The following is a 10968-nucleotide window of genomic DNA, read 5'->3' as shown; positions in this document are numbered from 1 at the left end:
GGCATTTAATCGCCAGACTGCAGCAGGGCTCAGGGCTTCTCCAAACACAGAACAAAAAAATGGTGAAGGCATGTTTTAGGGTAGGGACACACTGGGCGATTTGGGGAGATTTAGTCGCCTGGCGACTAATCGCCGCGACTTTTCTCCCCGAATGCCTCCCCTCGCTCTGCGCCTGGCTAAAATGAAAAATCGCCTGCGCTAATCACACGCGGCGATTCGTTTTCCGAAATCGCCCGAAGTTGCCTCACGAGGAAACTTCGGGCGACTTCGGAAAACGAATCGCCGCGTGATTCGTTTTATCTTCCCCAGAAGGGTGCAGATCCAAATCAGTGCTGTCATCTATTAGGGATAGAATTACAACTGTAAGCACGTTCATCACACAGACACAATTGGTTGCCGCAGGACAAGTTATATTCTGTATGAGGGAGGACAGGCTGCAGAGCACATCTGCTCATAAATTTGCTTCTTGTGCACAAAAAAATCCAGGCAGTTACCCAAAGCCATTGCCTAATTTATCTTATTATTATTTCTTACTTTTTATTTCCTTTTCTGTTTATCATAATAGTCATTAAAGATGTCCTTATACTGACCAATCCTGTAGGGTATCTGACTACTCACAATTTTATTGGTATGTGCATGGCTAACTATCCAGCTATCTAGTGTGAACAGGGTCGGACTGGGCTGGTGGGACACTGGGAAAAAACCCGGTGGGCCCCTGGTCTTTGTGGGCACCACCGGCCCAGACCCAATACTGGCACCGCCCCCCAGCCCCCGTTCGCAGCTGAGAACAGGAAAAAAAATTGTGGGCGGGGGGTTAGAGGGTGTTTCGGACGGGGAGGGGGCCTGAGGTGTCTTAACGTTAGGGATGCACCGAATCCGAACCCTAATTTGCATATGCAGATTAGGGGTAGGAAAGGAAAAAGTGGAAAAAATTGTGGTGAAAAGTCACGTGATTTCACTACCTGCCCCTAATTTACATGCAAATTAGGATTCGGATTCGGTTCGGCCTGACACAAGGATTCGGCCGAATCTTGCTGAAAAAGGTAGAACCCTGGACGATTCCCGAACCGAATCCTGGATTCGGTGCATCCTTACTTAACGTATCTTGGCCGGGGGGTAGGGTTGCTTACCTGGCCGGTAAAAATGATGGTTGATCCCAATGTTATTAATAGGGAAAAAAGATAAATGTATAGGAAGGCCGGTATTTTTTTCCAGAAAAGGTGGCAACCCTACCGGGGGGGGGGAGGTATAAGAACTGAATATGTAACTTTTGCTTAAAGGGGTGGTTCACCTTTAAGTAAACTTTTAGTATGTTCTAGAATGACCAATTCTAAGTAACTATTCAATTGGTCCTCATTATTTGTTCTTTGTAGTTGTTAAATCATTTGCCTTCTTCTGACTCTTTTCAACTTTCGTATGGGGTTCACTGACCCCATATAAAGAACAAATGCTCTATAAGGCTACACATTTATTCTTATTGGTCTTTTGATTACTTCTCTTTCTATTCAGGCCCTCTCCAGTTTTTTATTCAAATCAATGCATGGTTGCTAGGGTAATTTAAACCCTAGCAACCAGATGGCCGAAATTGCAAACCAAAGAGCTGCTGAATAACTCAAAAAACCTTCAATAACATAAAATGAAAACCAACTTGCAAATTTTCTTAGAATATCACTCTCAATAGCATACTAAAAGTTAGAACAAAAGTAAACAACCCTTTTAATGTATGTGATCTTTATAGTTCTACTGGAGTCTTCCAGACTATCTTTAGCATTGCCAGATGCCAAAGCCAAAAAAAGGACAGTACCAGAGCCTATTTATTTAGCCGGAAGGGTGGTATGACATGTCATTGGCTTTCTTTCAATATCCATGTTTGGGCTGCAGGTGGTGCAATTGTTTTTGCTATTGCTATGCTTCACTCTTCCCGTCTACAGCCGCTGCTTTCTTTTTGGGGCCACTATTTTCACCCCCTAAAGACATCTCTGATTGTCATTAGGAGCAGAATGAGACAAAACCAACACAGGAATATTTGCTTTTCTATTTATTTATTTAGATACTTGCTGCCAAATCATAGAGCATTTGTATCCTGCTTATTATCCATGCCCTTAAATTGCTCAGTGCAGTGACATTAATAACATGTACTCGTCAGCTTAAATAACAGGAATAAGAGCATCGCTAACGTCACTGTACAAGCGAATGGCATCCAAGTGCAAACAGTTGACGGGGAAATAATATAATCACCTGCTTTTTTTTTTTCATGTGGCATTAAACAGATTCAGTAGAATGTTCTGCCTTGGCTTATCTGGAATCCCAGCGGATTCAGTACATATTCTATTACTCCTCAGAGCTGGTGTATAATTGATTTCAATTGAAGAGGTGGTTCACCGTTAACTTTTAGTATGTTATAGAATCGCTTATTCTAACAACTTTTCAATTGGCCTTCATTTTTACTTTTTATTAAAGTTTTGAATTATTTGCCTTTTTCTGTCCCTTTCCAGCCTTCAAATGAGGGATCACTGACCGCATCTAAAAACACATTTGCTGTAAGGCTACAAATGTATTGTTGTTGCTCTTTTTTATTACTCATGTTTCCATTCAGGCCATCTCTTATTCATATTCCTGTCCCTTATTTAAATCAATGCATGGTTGCTAGGGTAATTTGTACTCTAGCAACCAGTAGCGGTCCTAGAGGGGGGCGGGTCCTTGTACGTGATGCGCAGCCGGGCCCCGCCCCTCTCCGTACAGCCGCATTTGGCCGCATTTGTATGTGGCGCACGGACTGCCGGGGGGCCTGAGGGGGTGCGGGCCCTGGCCCGCTCGCACCCCCTGCTCCCCCGGTAGTTCCGCCACTGCTAGCAACCAGATTGTTAAATTTACAAAACTTAGAGCTGCTGAATAAAAGTCTAAATAACTAAAAAAAATTGAAAACCAAATGCACATTGTCTCAAGACATCACATCATGCCATAGGTTAACTCAAAGGTGACACCCCATTTTAAAGGTTTTAAAGGAAAACTAAACTGCCTGAACTATGTAGGTCTCTATAAAAATATATCACATAAAACAGCTCATATGTAAAACCTTGTTTCATGTAAATAAACAATTTTCCTAATAATATAGCTTTTTTAGTAGTATGTGCCATTGGGTAATCATAAATAAGAAAATTAGCATTTTAAAAAATAAGGGCCTCCCCCTGGGATCCTAGAATTCACAGTGCATACAAACACACCAAACAAACCATACATGCTAGGTCACATGAGCCAATTAACAGACAGAATTCTGTCTTTTGCTTCCACACTTCTTCCTGTTATAGTTGGAGACATTGAGACATTTTGTGCATAGAGCTACTAAAAAATGCCTTACCCTTTAAACAAAACAGGGATTGTTTGTCCATATATTACAATATATTTAAGCTGGCCAACTACATCAGTCATCCCTTATCTGGCCAGCCCTACACTCAAATTGCATCTGATTCATTAAGAATTCTGATTCTCATTTTACCCAGGGACTAAGTTTTACCTGCAGCTTACTTGCAGCTTTCAAGGTTAAAACTCCCAAACATGGTTGCCCTTTTATTAGCCACCCCTTGGATCACCTGACTATATACACCTTACTATTTACAGGGCCGCCATCAGGGGGGACAGTTGGGTCCGGTTGATTTTGGATTTTAAAGGGGCCCAGCCGTGCTCTAGTCACTCCTGCTGCTGTCATTGAGACGGGTAAATTCCTATAATTTCTCTGCCTTATGCACTTTCTGTAGTGCTCGTTTCCTCTTCAAAGTGTAAGTCCTGGTAGAGCCGCATTGTGATTGGATAGGCGGGGGGAGTTCAGATTTCACCTTCCAGCCTGACCAATCCCTGTGCGACTCTACCGGGACTTTGAAGTGGAAACGAGCTGTACAGAAACTGTACTCTGCATAAGGCAGAGAAGATGCAGGCACTTATGTAGAAATCCAAGTAAGGATTGGGGAATGAGGTACAGGATCCCTTATCCGGAAACCCTATATCCAGAAAGCTCCGAATTACGGAATGGCTGTCTCCCATTTTAAACAAATTGTTATTTCTTTTTTCTCTGTAATAATAAAACAGTAGCTTGTACTTGATCCCAACTAAGATATAATTAATCCTTATTGGAGGCAAAACCAGCCTATTGGGTTTATTTAATGTTTAAATGAATTTCTAGTAGACATAAGGCATGAAGACCAAAATTACGGAAAGATCCGTTATCCGGAAAACCCCAGGTCCCGAGCATTCTGGATAACAGGTCCCATACCTGTACAGTAAATAGAGAGTATGGCACATGGGATTTAAAAGGGAACTGTGGCCAGAACTATAGTTCTACTACTATAGGATCATATAATTAACCCTAGGTATATTCCTTTTTAATTAATGCTTGTAATATCCAGTTTCACCCCCTTTTTTCCAGCTGGCTCCTCCCAGGCATTGTGATCCTCCCTTTGCATTATTATTTTTTTTTAAGAAAGACATCTTACAGCACAAAATGAATATTGTAAAAATCTAATTGTATTCAAGGGCTGCATGGATGTCTATAAGATCATATAAATGCACAAGACCTCATGTTGAGTGTTTTTATGCATTTCACACAATTCCAAGACTCGTATTTATTATGTTATTTGCAACTGAGGAAACTTCTACATAAATGTCATACCTATATGCTACTCTAACTTTACTGGTATAATAAAGATGTAGTGTAATAACCAACCCAGTTATGTGTTTCCATGGTAACAGCTTCATTGTGATGTCATCACTTAAACTGGTACAAATCAGTTTGCTTTCTACAATTCATTTGAGAGAGCTTTCATTGTGATGTCATGACTTTAGCATTGTTATGTCATTATGATTATGATGTCATCACCTAAACTAGTACAATCCAGCTTGCTTTCTACAATTCATTTCACTGAAGACTTCACACTGACAAGACTCAACATGAAGCTCTTGGCAGTGTTTGTCTTTATTTTCTTTATAATTCATCTAATTTGTTTATCTGAGAGTGCCATCGGTGGCAGTAAGTATCTATTATACTAGAAGGGTTTCATGTTGTAGTAAAAGCTTTATTTTATATACTTATATATATATAGAGAGAGAGAGAGAGAGAGAGAGAGAGAGCTTTCATTGTTATGTCATCACTTTAGCATTGTTATGTCATTATGATCATGATTATGATGTCATCACCTTAACTAGTACAACCCAGCTTGCTTTCTACAAATCATTTCACTGAAGACTTCACACTGACAAGACGCAACATGAAGCTCTTGGCAGTGTTTGTCTTTATTTTCTTTATAATTCATCAAATTTGTTTATCTGAGAGTGCCATCGGTGGCAGTAAGTATCTGTTATACTGGAAGGGATTCATTTTGTAGTTAAAGCTTTACTTTATATACTTATATATATATATATATAGAGAGAGAGAGAGAGAGAGAGAGAGAGAGAGAGAGCGCTTTCATTGTTATTTCATCACTTTAGCATTGTTATGTCATTATGGTTATGATGTCATCACCTAAACTAGTACAATCCAGCTTGCTTTCTACAAATCATTTCACTGAAGACATCACACTGACAAGACGCAATATGAAGCTCTTGACAGTGTTTTTCTTTATATTCTTTATAATTCATCTAATTTGTTTATCTGAGAGTGCCATCGGTGGCAGTAAGTATCCAGCAATGCATAAATGAAAAAATGTCATATATTATAATGTACCCTCTATTGTAATACATTAGGATATTCGAACTGACTGAGGGATTTAATACCCACATAAACTCCAAAGTAGTTCTAATATCCTTATATTTTACAGATTATGAATGAATATTTCACATTTAGAAGTTTGTTGTACCACATATGGTCCATTTTCTAATGTTTCCTTATCTCCCAACAGTTTGTGGAAACCAACCTATATACCAGGGCTCCAGGATTGTTGGAGGAGAAAATGCCCCACCTGGGAAGTGGCCATGGATGGTTAGCATCCAGCACCCTGTTAGGAAAGATTTCTCGCATATTTGCGGAGGAAGTGTCTTGAATGAAAATTGGGTTCTGACCGCAGCCCATTGTTTTAAGCATCTGCAAAGGTAAGTGCTCACTGTACATCTACCAACTCCGCTTGCTTTCTTTTGATTTTTTTAATTTACATTTTTGAAATATATTTTTATTGTTACTCTGTTCCTCCTTTGCTTCTGTATATGTTTTAATACAGTGGATGCAGGTCCGGACTGAGAATTAAAATAGGCCCTGGCATTTCAGGTACACAGAGGCCCAATCAGCCCACATAGAGGCCCAAACAGCTCCCACCAGCCCACTAAATACTGACTTTCTATGGCACCTTATAGTAGCCCCTCTGGCATTTGCCAGAACCCACAGATTGCCAGTCCGGGCCTGAGTGGATGGATATACAGTTATACATATATGTTATGTATGTTGGTTATGTTTATTTACACTACTAATTTATGGGATTTGATTTTCTCTTGATATTTCAGCAAGGAAGAAACAAATACATGGAGACTCGTATTTGGAGCAAACGACTTAATGTTTCTCGACTCATCTGTGCAAATCAGAAGGATAAAAGAAGTCATATGGCCCAAAGCCTATGATCCAAAAACAGAGGCAAATGACATTGCCCTGATGCGGTTAGACAAGCCTATTGAGTTTACGGGTTATGTGCAGCCGGCTTGTTTCCCATCAGAGTTTGCTAATGTAGAGAAAAAGACCGACTGTTACATTGCAGGATGGGGAGTTATAGAAGAAGAATGTAAGTCTTTGGAGTTTCTTACTAATTTAAATTTCATGGGTTGATCCTAGATTTATAGATACTTCAATTAACTTTATTTATTGACCTCATAATATCTACCAAATGTTATAAAAGTCCTAATTCCGAAGTGACTAAGAGGGGAAAGCTATCATAGATTTATACTTCTTGTATAGATGGAGGGAGCCATTGATTAATGATTCTGTTTTTTTTCCTCTTTAGCTGGAGAACCATCAGAAGTTTTGCAAGAAGCCAAAGTGCATCAAATTGATTCCAAGAAATGTAACTCCAAAGACTGGTATAACGGCGCCATAGGGGAATACAACCTATGTGCAGGCCATGAGAAAGGAGGGATCGACAGTTGCCAGGTACCTAAGATCTTCTAATATGCATATAAAATATATTTTCATTTGACAATCAATTTAGTGTTATTAGTACATGCACTACTCATACAGGTATAGGATTACCTGTACTGGTTGCAAATATATTGTTTATATTTGTTTTAATATTGTTTCTATTTCTTGTAGGGAGACAGCGGAGGACCTTTAATGTGCAAAACTCCAAGATCACGGGTCTATGCTGTAGTCGGAATAACCAGTTGGGGATCAGGCTGCGCAAGAGGCAAGAAGCCGGGTGTTTACACTTCCACCAAATACTTTATAAAGTGGATTGCAAGTAAAGTTGAGAAAGATGAGAAAGAGAAGCCAAAAATCAAGAGGAAACGATCAATTCTGAAAAACATCATTATGCCCAATGGACAACTTCCAGAAGCTGAGAATGTAGGGTTAACCAAAACCCTCACCGAAGGAATTCAAGCAAATACTGTTCAACCAACTGCAGAAGTGCAAGAGGATCCGTATGGCAGAGAAAAAGGGGCACAAGTTCAATCTGGACACATAAGAGAAAAGCCAAAACCTGAAAAAACAGCGCAACCACCATCTGAAAGCATTCTGAAAAGAATTATGAGTTGGTTACTTACAAATATACAACGGACACTTGTTCCAACTGTAAAAATTACTTAGCATGAGTGCCCTTTTCCATAACTGTATTACTGTACTGGTCTGGAAGTTGGACCTTTAGATTGGTCCCATCATACACTGGAGGAGCATCAAGTGTATTAGAAGTTTATATTAAATATGATTTTTTTATATTTTTTATATTTTATATGAATACATCCTATTTTTATAAAACAAAATAAATTTGTAATCTAATGCAAAATCATACTACTGGTCTGGATTTTTGTTGGTTCCAATCATTTTACTGCATGTGTATCCTTTAAAGGAGAACTAAACCCCCCCCATCTACTGTCCTCCATTGGTCCCCCTACCTGTGCCCTTGCTGCTGAGTCTGTTACATAGAAAAGGATTCCAATTTGTTAACCTGACGCAGAGTATCACAGTGGAGTTCACAGGTGCCATTTCTTGTATCTTTGGATTTCCTTGGATCACTTCACCAACATGGACCTTGTAGACTCATGTGTAGCTGAAGCAAATTCCAGACTAGCTCCAACTGCAAGCTTTATGTCGATAAACTAATCTGAAATACAAGAGATGGCACCTGTGAACTTCACTGTGCTACTCTGCATTTGTCGGGATCAGAAATTGTGATGTTTCTTCCATTCCAGGAGGTTGTATTATTTGAACTGGCATGGAACATTCTCAGAGTCTAAAACATGGATGATCCAATGTGCTATAATCCTTTGGATCAACCATTGGATTGACTGATTGTATCATCTGGGGGAAGTGCAAGCTAATATAATTCTGGTTTAGCAGGGGTGTGATCATTCAGTAAGAATTATACATGGAGAAGTAGGCATTGCCCATCTGCTTTATGTTGCTGCTGTATAATGCCCCCTGCTGGCATTGTTCAGCAATCAGTGTTGCTTATCTTTTGTGGTGGACAAGTACAATAGCTCTTGATGTGATCAGTTTATCCAAACCCCCATGATGCATGCTCCTATATATTGCTTTGCAGAATTTACAGCAGACACGCACAAGTTTTGCACCGTTCACTTGTGTTCTCGACCCTGGCAAATTGGTTATTATTAGTTTTATATATTGATTTGAGTTAATCTGATCTTTAACCAAGTGCATGTTTATAGCACATACAAGAAACAGCCATTTGTGCAGAATAGAGGTTTTTAGTATTCACGGTCCGTTTAATTATAAACTGTAAGTTGTGCACAAAGTAAAAATACGAGCAGGGATAAATAAAAATACCCAGTACCTTTTACTGGGATTCTTGCAAATAATTTAAAAAGACAAAGCTGTATAAACATTTTATCCTCTTAAACACAAATAAAAATATATAAATGAAAGAAAAGGCTGCATTCTGGCATTTTTTAAAACAGATCCATGAATAGAGAACTACCTTCTCGCAAGTCCATTGGGAACTCTGGATTTTATCCATATTGGATGATTACCCGCAGTTGGTATTCCAGCATTGGGAGGAATCCTTTTCCCCAATCTGATGACAAATTTTTCTCAGTCTCTGTGTTTCCTGAAGCCGAGTAGGAAGTGAGACAGGGGGTCACTCGCATAATGTTAGGAACAATCCATAATAAATCCCATATAAAAGCAGTGAACTCCTTCTTTCCTGTAAAATAAAGCCGCTTTAGCCCTCGTACAACAGGGAATTGCACCACCAGCCCCTCCATTTTCATTGTGAGGTTATAGTTTTCCTTTAAGTTCTTTATGCTGATATACAAAAACACCACTAGATGGTGACAATGATTAAATCAGGGATTGCAGCACATGTGGCTCACTCTCTTATTAGAATTTCACATGCTAGCCTCTTACAGAGAGGTAAGGCCGATAAACAATCTTGCCCCAGACTAAAGCTGGCCATAGATGTAAAGATTTTTAAAAGATCAGATCCTGATCGTGAGACCACGATCTTCTCGGAACGATCGTACGATCGTACGAATTTACCATCAACTAAAAAGACCAATTTGGCAGGAAAACAAAGGGGAGCTGCCTGCTTGGCCCTGCAAACATATATAGATTGCACTGGGACCGACAAAGATTTTTTGACCTGGCCGATCAATTTCCTGACAGATGTCGGCCGAAAAATCGTAAGATGTACGATCGTTCGAATACCACTAACCGCACGATAATTTCGAAGGATTGGTCGGACTTCCCTAAAATCGGTCGTTCCGCAAGAAGAATCGTCGCGTCTATGGGGACCTTTAGAGCTGGGGGTCCCAGAAACCTGCGGGGGAAGTGTGCGGAAGTAATGGATAGAAAGGGACTTCTTGAATATCAATCAATCAGTTGACTTAAGTAATACTGTAAATATATCAGGCATACTATTTAAATTTTATTAATATATATTTGTAACATTGTTTTGAGTTATGCGGACGCAGCAAATGTTTTGACAGCAAAGAGGGTCTTGAACGACTATAAAATAAGACATTTGTTAAATATTAAGTATTAATGAGTCAAGGTGTGAAAGAATCAATATAATCTTAAAATGACCAAAGATACTATTGAAACGAAGATTCATATGATTTTTGGTCCTCGTGTGGATTATCCCAACATTTTTGTGCCATGGTGATTGGTCATTCAGTCGGTGCTTTTTCATAACCCATCTAATTACCTGTCATGGTAATCCTAAATGACAGCTGATTACTTATTTTCTTATGCAAACAACTGAAACTGCGGTATCCAACAAGAATTCTGAATGATCCTCCCTCGTTGGGCAACTTGACGGACAACGCCAAAGACGATACCATAGAAAAACTCAAGTGCAACTGTCCCATCCATCCAAACCCTGAATGTACATTGATCAATTCCAATTTTTTTTTTTGTATGTTTCCTTGGCACACTTCCATTATATACTTTATTTTTATTATAACTGGTCTTGGAATGTTCCCACCACACATGTATTTAAGTTAGGCATGTACCAAAGGCAGCATTTTACGATTCACTGGATTTTAGGAAAACAAGTTCATTTTACACGTGGCCTACGGTCACGTGACATTTGCGGTTCCTATTCCGCTCGATTTCTTTGATAGGCTATGATCGGCAGAATACCAAAACCAGGATTTGGTGCATCCTTGCTGTGCTGCTACTGTCTACCACCGCCAGCAGTGCTTCTTATTTTCTTTTTGCTGCTTCACAAGGAATATCGACACATTATTTCCTTATTTGCGGTGTTTTGTGCTGGTCTGTTAGGAGAGGACCCATATGATTAGAAAAAACAAATGTCCCAAATT

General features: G+C 39.5%; 1 protein-coding gene across 1 annotated transcript; it reads left to right on the top strand.

Moving 5' to 3' along the window:
• The first annotated feature begins 4218 nt into the window (after positions 1-4218).
• Positions 4219-7975, top strand: LOC108719368 (acrosin). Its single transcript, XM_041566585.1, has 5 exons — positions 4219-5662; positions 5889-6078; positions 6484-6755; positions 6975-7120; positions 7280-7975. The coding sequence occupies exons 1-5, from the start codon at positions 5494-5496 to the stop codon at positions 7772-7774; spliced, it is 1272 nt and encodes a 423-aa protein (XP_041422519.1). The 5' UTR covers positions 4219-5493; the 3' UTR covers positions 7775-7975.
• Positions 7976-10968: the final 2993 nt, after the last annotated feature.

Source organism: Xenopus laevis, chromosome 6L, assembly GCF_017654675.1.
Source record: "Xenopus laevis strain J_2021 chromosome 6L, Xenopus_laevis_v10.1, whole genome shotgun sequence".
NCBI lineage: Eukaryota > Metazoa > Chordata > Amphibia > Anura > Pipidae > Xenopus > Xenopus laevis.
Note: the sequence above shows the minus strand (reverse complement) of the source record. Positions and strands in the feature narration are given on the sequence as shown.

Excerpts from the sequence above, each read along its gene's own strand:
- LOC108719368 (XM_041566585.1), top strand. The coding sequence starts at position 5,494 with ATGGTTATGATGTCATCACCTAAACTAGTACAATCCAGCTTGCTTTCT. Across the intron at positions 6,079-6,483 it reads TGTTTTAAGCATCTGCAAAG|CAAGGAAGAAACAAATACAT; the intron begins GTAAGTGCTCAC and ends TTGATATTTCAG. Across the intron at positions 7,121-7,279 it reads GAGGGATCGACAGTTGCCAG|GGAGACAGCGGAGGACCTTT; the intron begins GTACCTAAGATC and ends TATTTCTTGTAG.